Source organism: Aquarana catesbeiana, linkage group LG04 (genome assembly GCF_042186555.1).
Source record: "Aquarana catesbeiana isolate 2022-GZ linkage group LG04, ASM4218655v1, whole genome shotgun sequence".
Taxonomy (NCBI): domain Eukaryota; kingdom Metazoa; phylum Chordata; class Amphibia; order Anura; family Ranidae; genus Aquarana; species Aquarana catesbeiana.
Genome location: NC_133327.1, coordinates 291,111,401 through 291,137,293, shown reverse-complemented (window position 1 = coordinate 291,137,293; position 25,893 = coordinate 291,111,401). Strand labels below are relative to the sequence as shown.

Here is a 25,893-nt window from a genome sequence, read left to right as displayed (position 1 = left end):
TTAGCACAAAGCATTGCAGCTGCAACATCTATTTACATATACAACTGCCTCTGAAGTTTAGGAGGGGCATCAAATACATGGTAAACATGTGATTTTAGTGTAGCAAGTGTAAACAATGCCTTAGGGCTCGTTCGCACAGACAGACAGTGGGCAGTATAAGCAGGTGGTTAAGGCATGGTTTTACCACCACTGACCACCCACCTGAAAAAAGAGATGCAGCGGCTCAGGGCTGTATGTATGCAAATATTAAACTACACGCGGCATTTGGTTAATGGTACCATCATAGAGCCCAACCTACTCAAATGAATTGCGTTATGTCACATGGGGCAGCATTTTCAGAGTTAAAAAGGTGGTGAGGACATATCACCTCCTCACTACCTGCCATATGCACTCTTAAAAGTGATCCACCATGGAAAGCTTTTCAGAAATAAAGAGATCTAGATGGGCACTCAGGGAGGGGAGCCAATTCAGCCCCCCTTCCTCCCTTAGTGCCCCCGTAGATCTCTTTAGTTTCATGCACCTCCCAGCTCTCCTTTGCTCCTTCGTCCCACTCACATAGATGTCGAACAGTCCTCCTCAGACTGACTGCAGTGACACAGGGGCATTTTCTCCCAACTTACACTGATGCAGTATTAGTTTTACTGTTAGAAATGCCACTGATGAGGGGGAACTTTTTTCTTCAAGTGATATCTCAAACACGTGTATTTTTAACTTGCAGTGACACTAATGATGCAAGGGGCATTTTTTCCTTTCAGTGACACCACCGATGCTGGGAAATTTTACCTTTCAGTGAAACCACTGATGCTGGGGCAATTTTCCTTCCAATGACACCAGTGATGCAGGGACAATTTACTTTCTAGTGACACCTACAATGCCTGGACCCTTTTTCTTTTCAGGGACAACACCAATGCAGGGATATTTTTCTTTTAACAATGCCCTATATTTGTGCTCTGATTTAAACTCTTCAGTTCACTTTGGTGTATCACAACTATTGGTACTATTTCAGCACATGCCACAAACCCTCGTTTATAAGCATTTTCTTTTATAGGAGTTTTCAACGGGGAAAAATGTCTGACCATTGAAAATGTGGAAAAACAGACTTTCCAGAACCCTTGTTGTTGCCTGCAAGGAGAGAGAGAGAGAGAGAGAGAGAGAGAGAGAGAGAGAGAGAGAGAGAGGGGAGAGATGGGGGGATAAAGGGAGAGGGGGGAATAGAGAAAGGGTGAGAGATAGAGAGAGGGAGGTGAGAGAGGGAGAGAGAGAGAGAGAGAGAGAGGGAGAGAGAGGGGAGAGAGAGAGAGAGAGAGGGGGGAGGGAGATAGGGGAGAGGGGTAGAGAGAGAGAGAGAGGGAGAGAAAGGGAGAGGGGGAGAGAGATGCAAATGCAAATAAATGCCACTAAACGTGCATGAACACGCCATGTAAAAGTGGCAAAAGGGTAGTTTTTAACTGACGGTTACTAGCTGTAAAGTTTCAGCCTTCAGAAGAGGTTTTCAAACATCCTCTGTACATGAAGCCTAATGCTTTCTGACAAATGGCTACTGGAAGCCCATCATCTTTTATAGTCAGGGGGATGGCACATAACAAAGCTGACCTAAATTCAAAGGACAGACAATGTTTTACACTTACAAAGAATTTGGTTGGGTGAAATTCACAAAAAAATAGCTAGTAATCAAACGTATTGTAACAGTAAACACATACCTCATCCCTGTTCAGGACAGCAAAAACAGTTCTTCCACACTTTGATAAATAAAGCTCATTGCACTTTTACTAAAATTTGTTGAACATGTGTTTGCATTCACGCAATCTCTGTGCAGGAGTTCTTATTGCCTTAAAGTTGTCCCATGCGGTTAGATCTTTGTGCTCACAGATTTGCTTTGAATTAGAAAATCACTAGTTCCATGTTCTTGTACAGTAATATTTATATCTTGTGTCCCTTAGTAATCTCAGATTTCTATGAAGTCCCAAAGGGAATTTTTATGTGTGGTATTAAGCAGTGCAAGCTAAAGAATTTGGACAAATAAATAGTATGTAATGAATAATAATACAACTAGTCCCTCTTTATTCTATATACTGTATATTCCTTGTACTTAATAAAGTAAGACATTCAGTTTGTAAACTTTGTAAAAAAAAATAATAATAATATATATATTCTTTTTTTTAGTCCTTAAAGCATAACTGGAAAAAGTCTATGTCTTATCATTAAATTTATCAATGTAGGGGTAACCTATTATTTGAACAACTTTCACCCATGAGTTATTTTTGGGTGAGAGATGTGTGATTGTTGGGTGAAAACTGATAAATAGACCCATTAATGCTTTGCCTAGGAATCAACAACAGAAGTCAATGGGTTAAATAAAAATGATAATCAGATCTTTTTTTTTTTAGAGATTTGTAGGAAATAAGCTTGACTTTTGGAAATTTTAGAAAGTGAGTGCCAAATAATCAAAAATCCTAGGCATGTAGATAAAAGGTTGGGTTGTGGTTACCATTATATCATTCATTACAGTGTGTGCATTATTTCTGCTTAGTGCTAGCTGTAATACCCCATTATGAAACCATTTCCCTTACTTTCTGTTATAAAACATAGCAAATAAAAATGCCAGGACCGTATCAAAACCCCCAAATGACCCTTTTTTAGAAGCTAGACAACCCAAGGTGATGTGATGTTTCACCACAATCACCACCATTTATGCAAAAGTAGAAACATGCTGATATTGAGGAGGTTAAAACTTGGAGCTTGATAATAGTGCACTAGATATATAGGAGACTCTTTACTAAAGGAAAATCCACTTTGAACTGCAAGTGCACTTGGAAGTAAAGTCACTGTAGATCAGAGGGGGACATGCAAGGGAAATAAAAAAACGTAATTTTAGCTTGCACATGATTGGATGATAAAATCAGCAGAGCTTCCACTCATTTTAGATCTACCCCTTAGATTTAGAGTGACTGCACTTCCAAGTGCATTTGCAGTGCAAAGTGGATTTGCCTTTCGTGAATAATCCCCATAGTATTATTGTAGAAGTCATACACAGAGGGAGGAGGAGGTGAAGGGATTGCTATACAGACCACATACAGTGACAAGATGGGGATGAAGGAGATAATGTGCAGATGTTCAGGATGGGGGTGTGAAGGGTTAATATTCAGTTCACATACAGAGACATCATTTAAATCAAAGGTAATTGCAGTGTTAGTTAACGTAAGTGAATAGATCTGCAGCTGCTGCTGCTGCAGAATGTTTCGGACTGGCTCAGTACACTGATAGCTTGGTATTCAACGCTTTTTATCCAGTACCGTTTATAATAAGCCACCAATCTACTATTTTAAAATGTACCCTGGAGTTAAAGCCTTTAATACCAGTAACATTTCTAAAAGGGTTCTATGATTGATAGTTGTCTTACTCAGTTTGAAAAGTATCAGATAAGAAACGTGCTTACTCAATAGAAGTGGATGGAAGAATAAAACACAAATATCCATTTTAGGATACCTTACCATTGTGAAATTTGTGATGTTTATTTATAAGGACAAGATAGATAACCAGAAAGATGTTTTCATTGGTGGGTGGCAGTAACTTTCCACCCGGTTCAGTAGGAACTGGGCGAATTTAGGTATGTGTGTAACACAGTTCAACAGGAGTCCCTGGCTCAACATCGCTTGTGTGGATGCGATGATCTGAGAGATTTTTTCTGTTCAACCTACTGTTTGAACAGAAAAGATAAGCGTGTATAAAAAAATACATTATAAATACCTTTTTCACTTTTTTATAAATTATCACATTTCCTTTGTTCTCAGCTGCATAAGAGCTGGGAGGAGGAGAAGCAGAAGCACACTGAGCTTCCCAGTGAATGGCTGTGCAGGGAGGGCGTGTCAGCACAAGTCTGATCATTGAAGGAGTGTAGGCTGAGTTGCCAGCATAGCTAGAGAACTTGACCACGGTGTACACTCCTGCTTAATTTGGTCAGGCAGGAACACCAATGATTTCACATAAAGTAAGCATACAAAGTGAACAGGATACTTTCTCAAACAAGTACATATCAGGAATATGAAGTTTTGGGGTAACAAACATTTTAAGTCCACTCAGTCATGTTGAGTTAATGAGAATTTGCAAAAGCTGAATCTGGGCAACTGTATATTTAGTACAGTTGTACTTTATTAATGCCCTTACCACTGGGAGTGCAGTCTACCTGAGTAAATGTTTACCTTCTTTCCCAATCCAATGGTATTCATTGTGGTTGCCAACAGTTCAGAGCAGTACAGTTTTTCAACAGGAAGAAACAGGTCCATGGTAAAGTAGTTTTTTAGGGACAAGGCTACGTGGCGGTCCAAGGTCATTTTTGGTCAAAAGGCTAAGTGGCTCCTGGCAAAACAAAAAATCTCATGGATCATGGCCCAGGAAAAGATGGCTAGTATCCTACAAGATACAGTCAAGAAGTTTGAGGCCACCTATATCCCTGTCAACCACTGAAATCTGAGTCAAAACTAGCCAAATGGGCTCTCCAGTAGAACATCTATCTATTCTTCTAGTCTATCCCCTCCTTCTCTGAATCTATAATTCTTTTTCTCCTCCCCTCTTTTCTCCTTTCTATCTACACCCCCGTCTTTACCTTCAAATAGTGGAAGGTTACTAAGTGTAACAAGAAACACTCCTACTATGTAAAGTGGGAAAACCCATAACAGAGCAAAACTAGGTAGTGAGCAAGACCGTTCTCGAAACTGCTAGGGAACAAAGTGTAAAGAACGGAGTAAGGCTACCTTTAGATTGTCTCATTTTATCCCCCGAGGGAAAGTCTACAGTAATTACTTTCAATCTACCGTTCATTCTCATATCTGATTATCACCAAAGTCTTAAAAAGAGAATGAAACCACTCAACATGTTACGTTATTTGTATCCTTGTCAAATTTGTTATTTTTGGTAATAATATTGAGTTGTAGTTCCAACATAAACTAAAAGTAGTTTAACTAAAACAATTTTAGCATGGATCTAACTACTCAAAAGATTGCGTCATACATTGTATAAGAGAGGATAAAATCAACTTAGACCAGTTTAATATAAGATGACCGCAGATTAAAAAAAAAAGTCTTAATTATCATCAAGAGTATAGTTTTAAAATGAAAAAAAAAAAAAAAATTATTATAGAATCTAAAATCTTATACTACATATTGGAACTATGTACAATTGGTATAATGATAACCAAGGAAATAAAAGTTCTGCTACCAGAACTATATAAAGAGTAAATTGAAAGAGGAGAGAGATAATAGGGGGGAAAAGTAGAAGAGAGAAAGAAGATAAAAAGAGTAATCTTAGGTAGGAGAAAAAATAGATAGGGAAAAAAGAAATGAGAGGTAGTAGGGGTCCCTGGGGTAGTACATGGTAATAAACACATACCATGAATGCAGAGAATGGAAGTATAAATCAAGATTACCAAGATCTTAGTAGGGAAGCGTCAAAATTGGAAGGCAAAAAGTGAATCACCCAGGGATTCCATATATTCTGAAAGTTGGATATTTTATCTTGCGTTATAGCCTCTGTTTTGGCATGGATCATTGCTCGATTGACTTTATTTCTAGTTTCAGCAATTATTAAGGACGGTATTTCCAAGCTTCTGCAATTGTTTGTTTCGCGGCTGTAGTAATCGGTAATAGGAGTTTGAATTGGTGGTAGGAGATACAGTAGTGGCCAGTTTTAAGTTTAAAAGTGCTATTGTAGGATCAGGATTGATAGGGATTTCAAACAGTGTTGAAATCATAATAAATACATCTTTCCAGAAATTTTTTGCTACCGGGCAATCACACCAAGTATGAAGATGTGATCAGAGATCACTACAGCCACGAAAACAAGATGGGGAATAATTTGAAGCATATTTTGAAATTCTGACAGGGACCAAATACCACCATGTGAGTGCTTTGAAATTTGTCTCTAAGGCAGCTATGTTTTGTGAGGATGACTTAGTTGTGATCCAAATCTTATCTCAATCAGCTGCTTCCAACAAAAAACCAAGATCCATCTCCCACTTAGCCACATATGATGGTGGGTCTGAGTTGAGTCTAGTAATAAGATGAGTGTAAAGAGTTGAAATAAGTCCCTTAGTGTGTGGGTCATGTTTACATATATTTTCAAAGCACGTTAATTTATCTAAATGAATTCTTACTTGTATATAGGGCATAAAAAATGTTTAATCTGAAGATATCAAAAGAGCTCTGAATTAGGAAGTTTGTGACTTTCACATAAGTCAGGGAAAGTAGAGGATGCTAGTTCACAGACTTAGTTGCATTCACAGACAGAGTTACATTCACAGACAGAGTTAAATTAGTTGAGGTCCATGCTTTAAAAGATTTAGGGGAAGACCAAGTAGGATAGAAAAGTGGATTTTTAAGAAATGAGAAAAGAGGCATATGGGGAAATTGTAGTCTATATACTAATTTAAATTTATCCCAAATGGCTAGTGTATGTTTAGTTATAGGATTATTGAGTTTTTTACGGTCTGAGGAATTAAACCATACGAGGTTGGTTATTGAAAGTGGGTCGCAATCTATTGATTCCAGTGCAACCCAAAGCGGAATTTCACATTTTGCGTGATATTTATAGATATGGGCTAATTAAGCTGCATGGTAATAGGTGGTGAAATTAGGAAACCCTAGTTCCCCTTTGGACTTTGGAAGGTAAAGAGTGTGTTTGGGCAGACGGGGTTTCAAGGAGCCCCAAACGAAAATTAATGCCTTACGTTGTAGTGTTCTGAGAAAGTAAGCTGGAACAGGGATAGGTAAAACTCGAAAAAGATAAAGAATTTTGGGCAGTATAGTCATCTTTATTACGTTAATTTTACCTATCCAAGATAATGGTAGAGAGGCCCATTGTGTCAGAAGATTAAATATTTGATGTAAATTGGAGGATAATTGGCAGTGAAAATGTCAGAAAGATTGGGTGTGAGAGTTATCCCTAGGTAAAGAAGGCGTGAAGTGGACCATGAGAAAAGGAGGGATGTTTGCGCTTGTTGTAAAATATGAGCAGGTAAAGATATATTTAAGGCTTTAGATTTTTGAGAGTTAATAATTAGACCAGATACGTGGGCAAAGTGATCAAGTTTGCTTATAACATTAGGAGCAGAAATATGAGGACATGACATAAAGATTAAGATATCATCAGCAAATAGGAAACGTTTATGTTGGTGACCAGCTAAATCTAGACCTTTAATAGAGGGGCCTGTACGGATTGATTGAGCATGGGGTTTAATAAGTAGGGAAAATAAGAATGGGGATAGTGGACATCCCTGAAGCATAACCCTACAGATGTCAAATAGGTTTGATTTATATCCAGCATATTTAACATAAGCTTTGGGATTTTTGTATAATGAGGAGACCCAGCTAAGTAAATGAGGACCAAATCCCCAACGCTGCAGTACAAAATGTAGGTAATGCCACAAAACTGTATCAAATGCTTTTTTGATATCTAAAGATAAGAGACAGATGGGTATTTGTCATGATTTAGCTGCTTGAATTAGTAAAGTAGTCCTGCGTACATTATCTGCCGCTTGGCGCTGTGGGATAAAGCTCACCTGGGCTTTATTTATTAAAGAACCTAATACACTATTTAAGCGGGTCGCTAAGACTTTCGCTAGAAACTTAATGTCAAGGTGAGTAATGATATGGGTCTATAGTTAGAACAAGATGTATCGTCTGACTGAGGTTTAGGGATCACTGAAATGATAGCCGTTAATGTTTTGGGGTGAAAGGATTGATCATTAAGGAGAGAATTAAATGCGTCTGTTAACATTGGAGCAAGGATATGAGAGAATTTCTTATCGTATAGGGCAGAGAAGCCATCTGGGCCTGGACGTTTATTTTATTTAAGAGAGTTAATTGCTAATTTAATTTCGATAGCTGTAATGGGGCTTTCAAGACAATCGCGTTGGGCTAAAGGAATAGTAGGTAGTTTGATTTGTGAAAAAAATTATTCTGCTAAAGTTTGATCAAAAGATCCTTCCTTTTTATATAAGGAGGTAAGATGTTTTTGAAAGGTGTGGAGGATCTTTACTGGATTACTAGTAAATGTATCATGAGGTCATTTCAGTTGAATCGGTTTAAAGGGGCGATTTATTTTTTAAGTGCTCGGGCTAAAAGAGTGTCTGGTTTATTCACTTTAAGATAACATTTATGTTTAGACAAACATAAAATTTTATCTACAGATTCTGATAAAAAAGGTCAAGGTTGTGCTTTATCAGGCTGTATTTTAGTCACAGGGGTAGGATTGGATTGAAAGATTGTGTGGCATGTATTATATTCTGCTTCTCATTTTTGTTTTAGTTGTCGTTATTCTCTTTTAAGAAATTAGGCTTGGTATATACAAACTCCACGGAGAATAGGTTAATGAGCTTCCCTCAAGGTCAATGGGTATATATCAGGGGTCTCATTATTGGGCAGGTAATCTTTTATGGCTATTTCTAGATCAGAGGAGTGTGATGGATTAGACAGGATTGAGTCATTAATATGCCATGTAGAATCTTGTGTTTTGGGTATGAGAGAAGTCAAAGTTGAAAGTACAGCACAGTGGTCAGTCCATGTAAAATAAATAATAGATGAAGAAAGGAGTTCAGGAGTCATGCCTATTGAGATCAAAATGTGATCAATACGGGAAAATGATTCATGGAGATGAGAATAAAAAGTAAATTGGCGCCTAGCAGGATTGATTTCATGCCAAGAATCTAATAAAGAGTGTTGTTGAAGAAGTTGTTGGAACTTAAGAGATTGAGAACTAGAGGCAATAGGAGTTGGGGATTTATCTAAAAAAGGATAAGGACTTGATTCGAATCTCCACAGATTAAAAGTGTGCCCGTTTTATGAGTATCAATTACCTGTAATAAATGGGAGGGGAATGAGGATGGAGTTTTGTTAGGAGTATAGTAGGATACCACTGTGATTAGAGAATCAAATAGATATCCCGTGAGTATAAGATAGCGACCCTCTGGGTCTTTGATGTCTGTCAGAAGGGAAAAGGGTTTAGTACGATGAAACGCTATTAGCACCCCTCGTTGTTTTGTCTTGGCAGAGACTGTGAAAACTTGGGTATAAGCTGAACCAAAATATTTAGGGGTCACCTTATCTGCGAAATGGGTTTCTTGGAGGCATACAACATGTGCTTTTGAGGAAGCTAAGGAGCAAAAAACTTTAGTTCACTTTTGTGGGATATTTAGACCTTGTACGTTTAACGTAAGGACATTTAGCCACTTCAGCCCCGGAAGAATTGGCTGCTCAATGACCAGACCATTTTGTGCAACATTGTACCCAAACAATATTTTTTTCCCATAAACAGAGCTTTCTTTTGGTGGTTTTTGATCATCTCTGATCATTTATTTTTTTTTGCACTATATTTTTTGCACTATAAACAAAAAAAGAGCAACAATTTTGAAAAAAAACACAATATTTTGTACTTTTTGCTGTAATAAATAGCCTTAATTTTTTTTTAAAAAAAGCAAATTTTTTCCTCAGTTTAGGCCGATATGTATTCTTCTACATATTTTTGGTAATAAAATCGCAAAAAGCGTATATTGATTGGTTTGCGCAAAAGTTATAGCGTCTATAAAATAGGGGATAGATTTATGGCATTTTTATTATTATTTTTTTTTTTTACTAGTAATGGCGGCAATCTGTGATTTTTATCAGGACTGCGACAATATGGTGGACATATTGGACACTTTTGACACATTTTTGGGACCATTGGCATTTATACAGTGATCAGTGCTATAAAAATGCACTGATTACAGTGTAAATGTCAATGGCAGGGAAGGGGTTAACATTACGGGGCGATCAAGGGGTTAACTGTGTTCCCTATGTGTGTGTTCTAACTGTGGGGGATGGGACTGACTATAGGAGATGAGAGATCATGGTTCCCAGCTCGTAAGAACTCACGATCTCTCTCTCCTCTCCTCACAGAATTGGGATGTGTGTTTACACACACACTTCCCTGTTCTGCCTCTCGTGCCCGCGATAGCTTGTGGCCGGTGGTCATCGTGACTGCCGGTCACGAGCATTGGCACCCCCAATGTGCCTGCTATCCCACTTAAAAGGACAGCTACGACGGTTCGTGGGATCATGTCGACCTTCCGCAGTATAATGACGGTGACTGGTCGGCAAGTGGTTAAGGGGGCCATCGGTAAATCTTAAAGGAAATATTGTAGTATACTGCATTCATAGATTGTGAGTCTACAATTACCCTGGGGGGGGGCAAGAACCAAGAGAGGAGTAGAGACAGAATAAAGAGGAAGAAAGAAAGAGTAAGAGTCATATAGTCAAATTATAGTACCGTATATACTCGAGTATAAGCCGAGTTTTTCAGCACATTTTTTAGGCTGAAACCCCCCCCCCTCAGCTTATACTCGAGTGAGGGTATCCATCTTCAGCTGTACCTGTGATTACTAAAACAGCGGATGTCTCCAGCTGTGTCATGCCCATCTGCAGCTGTACCTTTGATAACTAAAACAGCAGGTGTCTCCCACTGTGTCATGCAGTCTGTTCGGCGGCCGTCCATTGTTAAAAAAGTCCGCCTCCTCCTCGTCCGTGAGGAGGAGGCGGAGCTTTGTTATAATGGATGGCCGCCGAACAGATTGCATGACACAGCGGGAGACACCCGCTGTTTTAGTTATCAAAGGTACAGCTGCAGATGGGCATGACACAGCAGGAGACACACTGCTGTTTTAGTTATCACAGGTACAGCTGCAGATGGGCACAGTGAGGCTGCAGATGGGCACAATGAGGCTGCAAATGGGCACAGTGAGGCTGCAGATGGGCACAGTGAGGCTGCAAATGGGCACAGTGAGGCTGCAAATGGGCACAGTGAGGATGCAGATAGGCACAGTGAGGCTGCAGATGGGCACAGGGAGGCTGTAGATGGGCATTGTTTACCCAGTAGCTGCTGCATTTCCCACCCTAGGCTTATACTCACGTCAATAAGTTTTCCCAGTTTTTTGTGCTAAAATTAGGTGCCTCTGCTTATATTCGGGTCGGCCTATACTCGAGAATATACGGTAAGTAAATTGTGCGATTAAGAAAAGTAAAAAGGTGGCCTACTGAGTGCATAAAAAAATGCTAACTCAGAGGCCTATTATCTATTGAGGAGGTCCTCCAATAATAGGTCAGAGTGGAGGTTTATCCAAGGACAGAAAGATAGGGGGAGCAGTGACAATCTCTCGAAACCCCAATGGCCTAGATCTATATACAGAAAAAGAGAAATACTTAGACATCCAAGTTCGGCTGTTGAGAAAAATGAGCAAGGGTAAAAAAAAATAAAAGGTTAATTAGCTATTAACAACTATACTGTAAAGTGAGTATATATACCTACAGATAACCCTAGGGAAAAATACATTAAAATAAGAAACTGTATAGTTTGCATAGCAATATTACTTATCATAGAAAGGGGGTAAATAGATAAAACATAAAATATGTTTATCTGAGGTTGTGGGGGTTAAAAGGGGGAAGTTCAAAATGTAATAGAACAGTATTCTTTTAAATAAGTTTAGTCAGATTATACTGAAGGTGGTAAATTACTTAGTCACCAAAGAAAGGCAAAGCGTTAAGATTGAATACACTCCAAGATGAGGAGTGAAAGTCATTCAGTCCATTGTGTCTACAGGATCTATAACAGGAGAATTGAATCGACTTCTCTTAGAGGAATTTTGTTGGCCTCTATCTTTTTCAGATTTGGAGGATTCTTGAGGGGAGCTGGATGTTGTGCATCAACGAGGGCTAGTTGAACATCTGTCGTTAAGATGTAGTTCTTATAGAGTGTTTTGTAATTCATCTGAGGATCTACAGGAATGTTTGACACCTTGATAGGTAAAGCGGATAGAAAATGTAAATCCCCATTGATAAGGGATCTGGTGTTGCTGTAGATTATGAAGTAAGGGTTTCAGTGCATGTTGTTTAGCCACAGTAATTGGGGAGAGGTCAGCAAAAAGCTGATAAGGATGATCTTGAAAGATGAGGGAATTGTTTCCTCTAGCTGCAGCCATGAGTTGTTCTTTGGTGCGATAGAAGTGGAAATTCGTAATAATAATATCATGAGGGGGACCTTCTGGTTTGCGTGGTGTTAAAGCTCTGTGAATCCTATCCATCTCCAAACGATTGACCGGGATTGATGGTAGTAGTTCTTGGAAAAGTGCGGTCATAGTACAATGAAGGTCAACAATAGTCTCAGGTATTCCTCGTATATGAAGTTTTGATCGACATGCTCTATTTTCAAAGTCCTCTAAGCGTGTTTGCAGAATAAGGTTTTCTTCCCTAAGAGTCTCTAATTCATTATCGTGGGATAGTACATTAGTTTCTATGTCATCCACTCTGATTTCTAAGTCAGAAGTGCACTGGCCTAACTTACAGATATCCTTTGTGAGACTTTCAGTTATATAGTCTGAGGTCTGCTTTAAGGCTTTCTGTAACATTTTTTCTATTTGTCTCAAAATATTTGGATGTAGGGAATCTGTTTTTTTTCTTGTGAGGCATCATTATAGGCATCCTGAGATAACTGCAGTTGCTTAGCAGCACGAGATGTGCCTGTGTGTGAGGAAGGAGGCTGTGCCATTTTACAGGGGCCTATTGACTGTGTATCCTTGGCACTCTTTCATTTATTTTTACCTCGGGCAGCACCAAAGATTATTTTATTTACCCCAGGGTCACTGAGAAAGCTTATGATAAGATTATTTTCAGTTTACCATGCCTTGCGGGTGTCTTTATCAGCCGAGGAGTCCCGAGAGATGTGGAGCTTCAGCTGGACATGTCTGTTGCCAGCGACTGCGCCTCCTCCCCTCCATTATTTGTGTCCTATCCGTTGCAAGATGGAATTAAGCTCATATATATCTTTACGCTCTGTAATTGTATACCAGTATCCTTCACTTTGTTTTGATACCGTTTGTATATTATGCAACTTTAATAAAAATCAATTGATAGAAAAAAAATGGCAAAGTGGTGCCTGACAGGACTGCACAGTGAAAATCCTTCGAATAGGAATCAAGGTAAGTATTTACTTGGTGGACTTCGCTCATGGGGTGGGTGACATTAATTAACATACAACTGTACTAATGGCACAATTGTCCTTTAAGACCTATGGCCACCAGTACAGCACGTTTAATTTACAGAAGCCATTTTTCAAGGATACTTTATGAGCTTTCGTTAGTGCTTCCAGGTGCTCCCAGGAACTTAAGCACTAAGTTATTTGTTCGTAATAAAGTAACTATTCCACAGCAGTATAAGCTAAGAAATGCACAGTATTCTAATGATAAAATAAACAACTATATTTATAAAATATATTTGCATTCATTTAGGGGGCTTTACATTTTTTTTTATAATTGTACATATATGAGACCTGGCAATTCCCTTTTGCTGAAACCTTAAACCTTAAACCTTAAAGTGGAAGTCCATGCAAATACTAAAATCCCTGCAAATATAGCCACCAACATTCTAACACTATCCTCTCTAGACCTATAAAGATAACATCACTATACATAGCTTTTATGAAGCCGATCCGACCCAATCTCCAAGCGGCGGAAGCTCTGCAGAGTACACATCCGACAATGGCTGTGAAATGAATGGGAAGTGACATCACCCATAGAGCTACTATGGGGCTTCCATTGACAGACATGTCCTCTGCACCCACCTCCACAGCAAAGCCATGGCTGACAGCTCAGCGTGGGATCAGAGCTTCCGCCATTGGAGATTGGGTCGGATCGCGTGCATAAAAGTATGTATACTTATTTTTTTCTTTTCAGGGCTAGGGAGGTTAGTGTTAGAATGTTGGTGGCTATAGATGCCACCATAGACACTCTTTTTAATATGTATGAAGGGAAATTTTGATGCCAGCATGCATTAATTAATTTGTAGCAAATATCTGTGATTGTGTCAAAGTATTTTGTATTGTCTACATCAAAGCAATAATATATTCTGTAATATGTATTTACCTAAACAATGCTGTTAAGTGTTGCCATTATAAAGTATGAGGGCGGCACAGTGGCGCAGTGGGTAGCACTCTCGCCTAGCAGTAAGAAGGGTCGCTGGTTCGAATCCCGACCACGACACTACCTGCCTGGAGTTTGCATGTTCTCCCTGTGTCTGCGTGGGTTTCCTCCGGGTACTCCGGTTTCCTCCCACACTCCAAAGACATGCTGGTAGGTTAATTGGATCCTGTCTAAATCGGCCCTAGTATAGGTATGAATGTGAGTTAGGGACCTTAGATTGTAAGCTCCTTGAGGGTATAGGGACTGATGTGAATGTATAATATATATATGTAAAGCGCTGCGTAAATTGACGGCGCTATATAAGTACCTGAAATAAATAAAATAAATAAATAAAGTGTACACTGAAAATAATGTAAAAAGCACAGCAATACAAGCTATTCTGTAAACTATGTTTTACAAAAACTGTAGTGCACTAATAGTTTCTGTATTGATACGTGTAATTATCTCCATAGGATAAAATGATCCTACTGTGGTAGCAAGATTAAGGTACAATGTAAATTATATAAAATACATTATGAACTGTTATGTATGCTGAACTGAAACAGAGAACAAGAATACAGTTATATGCAACTGATTACAGTAGAAACTGTGCTGCAGTTCGTAGGCTTGATTAGGTAATGTTCAATTATCGAGTTTACATTATAAGTATTAAACTCACAAATGGGACTCATAAAATATTATTTCAGTGCTACTCTGGGGCAACAGTTTAGTTCTGAAATGTAAAACTTAAGCATAAATATTAAAGGCTCAACAATTTCTTTCACTGAAAGAAAATATAGTGTATTCCCAGTAAGTGTTTTAAATAAAAATGTTATAAATTATTTTTTAAATTGTGGTGAAAATGTACATGCTTGTGATTCCATATTTTAATGACTGTGCCTCCTGTATAGATCTATAGATTCTTTTTTTTTTCTAGTTAGTCATCATGTCTTTTAATCTACATCCCTAAAGTCCAAGTAGACGTGACATTTTATGAAAATTTTTTAATGCCTGTGTTTGAATGAAGGATGCATTATACGTGTGCATGTCTATTAACAAGTGATAAGCAAATGTCAGAAACTCTACTATACTATTGAATTGATATAGTGGAGGCTAAAGACAATTTTACCAAGGGGATGTTCACAATCACAGTTGCATGATATCTGGGTTCATGTGTGTAGCAGGAATTAATGTTAATAAACTATTCAGGGCTCTTTTTCCTCCACAAGATGGTAGCAGCAGGTGTGCTTGTTGTTGGGATTGAACTTAGACTGCAGAACACCGAGAAATGTAGTTTGGGCAGACAGCAAAACCATTACCACTGCTGGGAAGAGAACTACTATACTCAAGTGCACCTAGTAGCAGGAGGAGTGGACACAAGGAGGTATAAAAAGGAAAGCCTGGGAAGCAAGAGGGGGGGTTTAAGATAGTTGCCATCTGAAGAGCTGCTGCATTATGAGAGGTGCTGTTCAGGACTGCTGGGGAAGAAAAAATGATTGATCCAGTGCTGAGCACTGCTGTATCCTGACACAGACTGCTGAACTGAGCAAGACAAAGCCTGCACTGATGACTGCTCGGGTGCTAGTCTGAATCGCCAACCAGTGATCTAAGTTACCGCTGTCCAGGCCTGCTGCAGAAGTAAGGGAGGTGTCCCGCTGCTACCATAGCCATCATCTTTCCTGCCAAATAGATAGAGAGCATGAAAGGGGGGGGGGTGCAAAATCTTGGCAAGTTGCTGAAGGACATTCCAAGGGAGAGTGGTGAGAGGGTCGATGACCCACAGTCAAGCTGGAATACTGATATTGTTTATACTGTTCACTCGCAAAATGTTTGTGTTTTCAAACTTATACACATAAGTGCCCTAGTATTGCTGAACTAGGTCCAACATAGGCTTAGTCCTCATTGTGAGAGCTCCCAAGTGACATAGCCCATACTCAGGTGTGTTTACCCATTTGCTGTAGTTAGTGAGGTCTCAACTTTAATTTGTGAGAACCTCCATGCTGGAGCATATAAAGCACTGGATACATTGAGGGCAGGGAAACCTGGAGGAAACCCATTCCTGTTCTGTTATCCACATTTATGCTGTTTCACATATTTAAGTGTTTGCAGAAACATCATGTTAACTTACCCTAAGCCTTTGAACTTGGATGCCTTGCTTTTCAGCCATTTTCAGAAAATGAGGAAAGTTCACATCATCAAGAAGAAGGTAAACAGGAACTCCTCTAGTTGATGCCTCTATGACCTCTCTGAATATATCAACATCAGTAAACATATCCATAACGATGGCAATCACCTGTAATAACAAAGGACGGTAATTTAAGACTTTAATTTTGGACAAATGTAATTAAACATGCCTTATTCAATAAGATGAACAGATTTGTTTTCAATGTGAAGGTATTAAATAGTAATTTATATAAAAAAAATGATAAATCCATCTTGTCTGTGCACTGGCTATATACTGAATATCTCCCAATATATTTATGTATAATACAATATAGAGAACCAATCATGGGAGTATAGCATTAGCATTATGTATACTTAACAAAACAGTGTTGCGCTTCCTAAATAACTACCAATAAATCCTTAAAGAGAATAGATGATTAACTTGCAATAAAGCAAGATACTGAGTGCACAATCAAATATTCATGTTCCCTGACTGGGAATAGTAAACAATACACAATAATGAAATATACGTGTTCCCTATATGGGAATAGTGAACAATAGACAATAAAGATAAAGTCCACACACTCAAAAAAAAATTAATAAAAATAAGAGTCCAAATGCACAAAAATAATCCTCAGAGTCTTCTGCACAAAAACGCACAACACATCACTAGTGCATAAACCCTTACTGAAGAAGTCACGGTGGTGTATTAGCCCATTTGACGTAAAGCATATAGGGGGAAGAAGTTGCAGTGGCAACGTCATCCCGTGAGCATCTTGTCGTTTCTATGCATCCTGAGCCCGCACTGCTCAAGTTCTGCATTTGTGAGTAACGTTTTAATGTTTTTATGAGGAAATAAACTGTTTTGATATACAGAGAGCACTAGATTTTGCCTTTTCTGTCCCTATGTGCACTGGACCCCATTGAGGGAATCTGTACTGGCTGGTATCCACCTAATCAGCCAGAGGCAGCACAGACGGAATAGGAGCTCCATGACCAGCTAATTCATTTATATCCCTGAGAAGGAACCTGCTTTTTCTGACCTTTTTTTGTTTTTTGTTTTTTTTGTGGTATTTTGTTATATCACTTACGTCTCATATCACTATATAGTGATTAGGGTTAATAACATTTGCCTTGATAGAATTTTTTTTTTTTTATAGCATTATGTATACTGTATATCTCCTGGTAGTTTTGGGCAGAACAGGGAGTTCTCGCTAATTACAGTAAGTTTCAGGAAAATCTAAGAAGCTGGTATGTGATTTAACTTGAGCCATATGAGGTATTACATTTTATTGGCATTGACTCCTAAAGTACAGATAAAGCAAATAAAAAAAAAAAAATGAAAACAAAGAAAAAAAAAAAATCTAAGAGAAGCATGTGGTTTTCTTTTAACATTCTGTCTTTAAAAAAGTGGCCTGCCATACAACACTGACAATTTCATGATTGAGTCAAATGCTGTCACGTATAGATAAACGTGGAGATAAAATTGACAATTTTTATTTTGCAAATTAAGAAAAGCCAGTTCACTGATATTAATTTTGCTGCAAGGTGCAAAAACTGTACAATCATACAATCATCTAGTTTTTAGGATATTCATTACTGCATCTACAACTGGCTACATTAGCATACTCAAAATATATTGTGGTGGATCATTTTAAAAATATCTGTAAACATTAAATCAGACATTTCTGAAAATAAAAGCCATATAGTTTTGCAAACACTATTTGTGCAACCACCTTGAATGAATATTGATAAATATATATTCTATCCTTAGAGGGGTATATACAAAATAGCTACATTTGTCCTATATATCACATATTACATAACCATCACCACACTACTACTATCACCACATTAACAGCAATAAGCAAGCAGTAGAGGAATAACAGTTAATGCAGAATTGGCATTGAGTGACCCCAATATTTTATATAAGTGATTGTATATATTTGCTACCAAAACACTTTGTGATTTAATGCTTTTCAAAATTACTTTTTCATTTCAATCTGCAGCTAAACAATGTTTTTCTAAATCTTGTCAGAAATGTAGATGTCAAGGCAAGGGAGCCATGGATGACACCTGCCAAGATGGAGCCGGGCCGCAGCGCTCCTCCAAGGAGAGATTACAGCACTCTCTGATGAGATTAAAGGGGTGAAGGCAGAGATTTCCTATGTACACCATGATATGCAAAAACTGAGGGAGAGGACATCTGACCTAGAAGGCAAAATGAGCACAGTGGAGGATGACATGGCTCCTATGCAAAGAGACTTGAACTATAACTGCCACCTCACTACTCAACATGCCGCACGTTTAGATGATTTGGAAAACCGCATGAGGCGCAACAATGTGCGGGCCCTGGGTATTCCTGAGAGGGTGGAGGGTAAAAATCCCATAGCTTTTATAGAGCAATAGCTCATCACCACGTTTGGCAACAACGCTTTCTCCCCATTATTTGCAATGGAAAGTGTACACAGGGTGCCATCACTCCCTCTACCACCAGGCAATCTTCCACGCAACTTTTTGTTTAAGTTGTTAAACTACAAAGACAGAGATGCGATCCTATCTAAAGCCAGAACCATGAGTGGGAACATGGCGATCGATAATTCAAAAGTGTCCGTATTCCCAGACTTTTCAGCAGAGCTGCAAAAATGACCTGCAAAATTTACTGATGTTAAAAAAAGGCTCAGAGAGTACAACCTGCAATATGCAGTGCTATACCCTGCACGCCTTAGGGTGGTCGCATTGGAAGAAGTTCATTTTTTTGATCAACCTAATGCAGCTACACAATGGCTGGATCGTGAAGATAGAACACTTAAAGCTGCTAGACCTCAACGCCCAGCTCCAGCATGAGGGTCCTTAATACTGATGCATGGGGGGCTTGGAAGGTGATGGAGGGTTGAGATTACCCCTCCTCCCCACCCCTTCCTTTCCACTAACCGTTTCTTCTAGTCCAGGTGGACAAAAAGGAGAATTTTGCAACTTTCCACAGCATGGATTGTACCGAGCAGACTGCAGAAGTGAAACCCCAACTACCACCCAGAGATTTGTTTTTCTGCAGGTGTTTGCATTGCATACCCCCCGGAAAGTATGCTAGGGGGAAAAACGCACTTCAGCCCTGTTGGCTCACACTTTAAAATGCCATTGACTTGTTTGTTTCTTCTTTTTTCAAGCGCATGTTCTGACCATTGTTCACTATCTGACCCACCAGGCCTCCAACCATGGACTTCCATACCCACAGACATTGTTGAATCGACCACGAGTAATTCAGATAACATTATTGGCAGGATTGTCACATACACACTTTTTGATGTCAAGCTGAAGAGTGCTGACATACCAACCAATCAGGTCTGGCAAGACCACATTTTTGTTCTTTACTCCCCCAAATGGCAGAAAATCTGAAAATCTTGACCTGGAATGTGCGAGAACTGAGCAACCCTGTGAAAAGACTGGCAGTCCTTAGGCACCTCAAATCCACAGGGGCTAACATAGTGTGTCTACAGGAGACTCATTTTCCACCTGACCCTATACCCAGCTTTAGCCCTCGAGTATACGGTACCCAATTCCACTCCACCTATTTAGCATACTCCAGGGGAGTGAGTGTCCTGATACGTCAGGACACTCAGTTTCACTGTGCCCAAAAACTTGTGGATCAGGAGGGTAGATTTATTTTTACGTTATGTAGTGTTCCAGACTTGCTTTGTATAATAGCTGCAATATACATATCGCTGCCCTATTCATCCGAGATCCTCAAGCGCCTAGTGGGTTTCATGGCCCACAATGTACAACTCTTGACAATGGGTGATTATAATAACTATATTAACCATCAATTGGATAAATTGCCTGTCTCACCTAACATACCCCTAAGAAAAGGGGGGCTGACACCTTTTGCTGACCTACTTGAGGAGCTCAGATTGACGGACGTGTGAAGATTAGGGCATCCTCTGTCTAAACAATATTCATGTTGCTCAGCCTCATATGGGAGCTTATCAAGGATAGATTTAGGCCTGGGAAATGGTTTACTAATCCCACTGGTGGTAGACTCTGTGTATGGTGACAGACATATAACACAATCAATCAGATCAAAACAAACACAAAAGCTTGGGAAACTGAGGTTTGCAAGACACTTAAAGAATCTGAGGATAAATATATCCCTAATCCTACAGAGGACACAAAGAGAGTCTGGTTGGGGGCACAATCTATGTCCAGACAACTGGCGTTGCAGTTGGCTGAAAACAAACATTTTTTCCTGCAACAAACCCATTTTGAAGAGGGGGAATTTATTGGGCACATGCTGGCTATACTAGCGCGCACAAAGGTCCACCTCTACGGTTTCGGCCATACGCGATGCACAGGGTGTCACTCAGACACAGACTGCCACAGTAGTACAAATTTTTAGAACATTTTATATGGATCTCTACATATCTAAAGTACAGCCTACAGAAAGGGAAATAGAGGGTTTTTTGGAAAAATGTACATTATCCCAATTGTCGGCCTCGGACGCGGCCTTGCTTAACGCCCCACTGACAGAGGAAGAATTAGCCATGGCAATAGCACAAACTCATAATAACAAATTCCCTCGAACAGAAGGCTGACGGCCTTCCGTTCGAGGTCTACAAAAGATATGCAGGCATACTACTGCCCACGCTTTTGAAGGTCTATAATGAAGCATTGAAAGAGGGAATGCTGCCCAGTTCTATGAACGAGGCCATCATTATTCTACTCTTGAAACCAGGCAAGGAAGCTACACTACCAGACTCCTACAGGCCCATTTCTCTCCTCCCAACTGATGTCAAATTACTGGCCCGTGTGTTGGCCACTAGATTGGCACAAGTGATACATAAGCTTATACACAGAGATCAACCAAGGTTCATACCCACTAGATCCACAGCTCAAAACATCAGGAGACTCTTTCTAAACTTATAGATCCCTGTCACTAACATGGATAATCGGGCAATCTTCTCATTGGACAGAGCTAAGGCCTTCGACAGTGTCGAGTGGCCTTACCTGTGGAAAGTGTTGGATCATCTAGGCTCCAATTTTATTAGCTGGGTAAAACTGTTGTACGCTCAACCATTGGCCTGGATCAGGGTTAATGGGGAACTTTCGGAACCCTTTCCACTGTTCCGGGGCACCAGACAGGGGTGCCCACTGTCACCCCTGCTGTTTGCCCTGGCCTTGGAACCACTCGTGTCATGAATAAGGGGGCACAGCAACATAGTAGGGTTTCAGCGTGACACAGGTACTGATGTAGTGTCATTATATGCTGACGACACACTGCTATATTTGGGTGACACTCAGAACTCGCTGAGTGCAGTGATGACTCTCATCAAGGCCTTCGGTGCATTATCTGGCTTTTCCATTAATTGGAACAAGTCAGTACTGATGCCAATAGACCCCATTACAACCCCCTTGCCAGAGTGCGCGGCAATGGTACAGGTGTTGTCCTCCCTTCGCTATCTAGGTGTCCAGATATCCCCAGATGTATCTCACGTGACACGCAGAACTCGCTGAGTGCAGTGATGACTCTCATCAAGGCCTTCGGTGCATTATCTGGCTTTTCCATTAAATGGAACAAGTCAGTGCTGATGCCAATAGACCCCATTACAACCCCCTTGCCAGAGTGCGCGGCAATGGTACAGGTGTTGTCCCTCCCTTCACTATCTAGGTGTCCAGATATCCCCAAATGTATCTCAATATTTAGCCCTTAATTTTCTCCCCCTACTTGCTAAATTTCGAGATAACTGCTATATTTGCTATAACTGCTATATTTGGATTCCTCACAGACACAAGTACTGATGTAGTGTCATTATATGCTGACGACACACTGCTATATTTGGGTGACACGCAGAACTCGCTGAGTGCAGTGATGACTCTCATCAAGGCCTTCGGTGCATTATCTGGCTTTTCCATTAATTGGAACAAGTCAGTACTGATGCCAATAGACCCCATTACAACCCCCTTGCCAGAGTGCGCGGCAATGGTACATGTGTTGTCCTCCCTTTGCTATCTAGGTGTCCAGATATCCCCAGATGTATCTCAATATTTAGCCCTTAATTTTCTCCCCCTACTTGCTAAATTTCGAGATAAATCTAATGCTTGGTGCAAACTGCCCCTATCCGTAGTAGGGAGAATCAACCTTATAAAAATGGTGTGGGCACCCCAATTACTATACATTTTTAACAATTCCCCGGTCTGGATTCCTCGACGCTGGTGATAGGATAGACTCCCAGTTTAGGGAACTCATCTGGCGCAAAAAGACAGCAAGAATTAGCTTATCGATGTTACAATATCATAAAGATGAAGGGGGACTGGCAGCACCTCACTCTAGAGCTTATTATCTTGCTTCCCAGCTACAACAGCTAGGAGTTTGGGGATTAACGGACACATCAGATCTGATCCTCAGGCTTCTCCACATTACATCCGAGGATAATACAACAGCACTGACATGCCTGGAGGTGGGCTATCTGCATTTAGATCCTGGGGCTCCAACTATACGCCTTTTAAAAACACTATGGTCTTACATTAAAAGGCTGCTGGTGATACGGGGCTTTTTGTCCCATACTCCCTTGTGGCAAAACCTGAACTTTAAAGAGCTATACAAACTCAGAGGATTTGGGAACTGGAAAAGGGCAGGAATAAGATACATTACACAGCTATACAATGGACTTACCCTCAAATCATTCATGCAGCTACAAACAGAATTTGATAAACCGCATACTAATTTCTACAAGTTTTTGCAGCTGTGGCACGCACTGCAGACACAGTCACGGCAAACAGAGCTTAGATTAATAGACCACCCACTGATACAAGGGATCCTAATGGAAGGTGAAATGAAAGGTATGATCTCCAGGTGTTACAACATGCTTCTCAATACAATCCAGGACCCCGCCAGCTTACCTTGTAGGCATAAATGGGAGGAGAATGTGGGAGTCATGGATGGGGAGACGTGGAATCTTTGCCTCGCCTCCTCCCCCCTGGTCTCAGTATCCGTCTCTCAAAAATTGTTCCATCTTTATTTGCTACATCGGGCATACAGAACGCTGACATTACTCCACAAATGGGGAGTACGTGACACACCCCTCTGCCCGAAATGTCTGAGGGACAATGGTGACCTTTTGCACGTGCTCTGGAAATGCCCCAAACTCTTCCCCTATTGGAAGGAAGTCCTTGACACAATTTAATGTCTCAGGTTCATACTTTCCCCATACCATGAGACCTTAAGGTTTGTCTACTGGGTGCCCTGGATGAAAAGATGTTATCCCCATCAATGCACACTGTGATCCTTCGTCTGTTATATGTTGCCCGCAAACTAATTGCACAACTTTGGATAACTCCCAGGGTTCCCACTGGGCGCCAATGGATTGAACAGGTCAATAAATTGCTAATTAGGGAGAAATTGACATATCAGCACAAAAAAGCACCGCACAAATTCTATATAATGTGGCAGGCTTGGTTGGAGGTACCTGGGCTAGCACCACATCCATTCGTTAAAGATAGACTTTTATAGGGTTAAAAACGCTACTTTAAATAGCTGGATAGAAAACTTCCATAGCACTAAACTTCAGTAGAATTAATGACTTTGGTGGGTCGAGTAGAATGCTGGGGAACGGCATGTCCCCAGGGACCTGGGGGCATGCAGAACCTGTTAAGAATATTTAACTGTTTTATTTTTCTTTACGTTGGGTCTTTGCTGATTTAAATGGGTTTCTTCTTGAGTAAGTTCTATTCAATGTGCTTTCTTCATGTTTAATTGCACATTATTTGTAAGATCGGCAACACATATGGACTGTATGATACAAAATTTGACTAAGCAACGTGTGTCAACAACTGCTCTTTATTGTATTCTGTAATATTCGGTATGATATGTATTCGACACAATGAACAAATAAAAAACTTTTTTCTGATTTAAAAAAAAAAAAGAAATGTAGATGTCACTTTCTTCCAATCATGGTAACAATGGAACCAAGAGGTAGGATGTTTTTTTACAAATCATCCCTAGAAGTCTAATTTTCTCCTTGTGTGATTGGCTACCTTTCTGAGAAGTTGCGGAAACAGAACATGAGGTAACATTTCATGCATTCAAATACTGCCCTTTACAATGCTGTAGCTAATGTTTTTATATAGCAAGCTGACCTTCTCAGTTAGCAGTGTGCTAGAGAAAGTTAGTAGAATAACCTGTCTGGGTATCTAGAGAATAGAAGTAAGTAAGAATCTACAATTAATTTTGCATTGTATATAATAGGCCTGGAGAGAACTGTGTTTATTAACAAATGTAGAGTTTCACCTTAAAATGTCATTGTATACTGGAAAGGCATTATATTGGGAAAATAAAATTTCCTTGAAATTTCATATTGAATAGGATTTAAACACATAGCCCTAAGTCAATAAAGGATTCAATGTAATGTTACCCAGTTAACTGGCTTTGCTTTTAAATGCCCTAGCAGTTTAGTAAAAAAAAAGTTACAAGCTTGTGTTTGAATGTAAAATAAAATGGAATGTAATCCACAGCCGTCCTCCACACTGATATGGAAAAGCAAATATTTGTGTTTTTTCTACTTAAATAATTTTTATATGTGTTCTAATACAAACTCATCCATGATTGCTACGGATATAATTATTTTTCCTGCTTTAAATAAATTTACACTATGTAATTTCACAATACTGTAATTCAAATCATGTGTTTATTGTCAGAATATTGTTATTTTTGCTTATGGCTTATGTGCTTTAGTTGTCGTAATTAAAATTCAGCCATTAAGATAATGCTGATAATGTAGTTATTGTTTTACAGTTATTATGTTGTTAGTATTACTATTATTCTTTAGTTTTTACAGTCATTACTTTAGTTCCACTTGCAAAGAACATCTCAATACAACAATACAGAGGAGTAAATCCACCCAGGTTTGATTCATGGAGGTAGGTCGAAACCAGCTTGAAATCCACAAAACCCAAACCTATCTGCAAACGTCATAAAAAAAAGAACTATACTCACCTTCACTTCAGCACTGTTGTATCCCAGAGCTCCCCTACGGCCACTGACATCTTTGGCCAGTTTGCTTCCGGGTACTGATTTTTGGCCATTTTCATTGGCCAGACTGAGATGACGTCATTCCCACTCAGGTTTATTCATTTTGGCATTGAAAAAATTGTATGCTGAGCAATGCATGCAGTGTTTTCAGTGCACAATGTTTTTACATTTTTTCCAAAGAAAGGTGCTGCAAAGAAGATTGACTGTCAGCAACAACTTCCTAATGTCTTCTAAACACCCCAAGCTGTTATAATCCAAACAAGAGAAAATGCCCAAATGAATATAAAAATAGTTAAGGTGTTGACAATGGAAGAGCTAGCTATCAGTCAGCACTAAGAAAGAAGATAAAAAAAATCTCCCCTCCCCCGCCTCCCAATTTTCAAATAGATATCCAGCATGTTCAACCTTGAATACATTCAGTAAAGGTTTACATCTACTATAAAAATATTCCAGTGCCTACAAGCCCTACACTAATCTTTTACTATGCAGTTTGCAAGCAGTAATCCATATGGTTTTCCTATCACAGCTAAGCACACTGTCAATATGGCTGCTGAGACCTAACCCTTTTATATGGCCTGTCTGATGTAGGGGTTCAATATAAAAATATCAGAGGGATAGAGGATGGGAGGTCAGATGGGCAGTGTGCAGGTGGTCAGCACAGCAGAGGATAGGGTCAGCAGTTTGTAGGGCAGTGTGTATATGGGGTTAGCAGGACAGAAGACATGGATTGCCA

General features: G+C 39.6%; 1 protein-coding gene across 1 annotated transcript in view; it reads right to left on the bottom strand.

Annotated features, from left to right (window-relative positions):
- FAM83B (family with sequence similarity 83 member B) overlaps positions 1–25,893 on the bottom strand; it is a 169,089-nt gene that overhangs the window by 12,937 nt on the left and 130,259 nt on the right. The window contains exon 3 of the mRNA XM_073626682.1: positions 16,104–16,268. Coding sequence (XP_073482783.1) covers positions 16,104–16,268 — 165 coding nt within the window. The remainder of the gene's footprint in view (positions 1–16,103; positions 16,269–25,893) is intronic.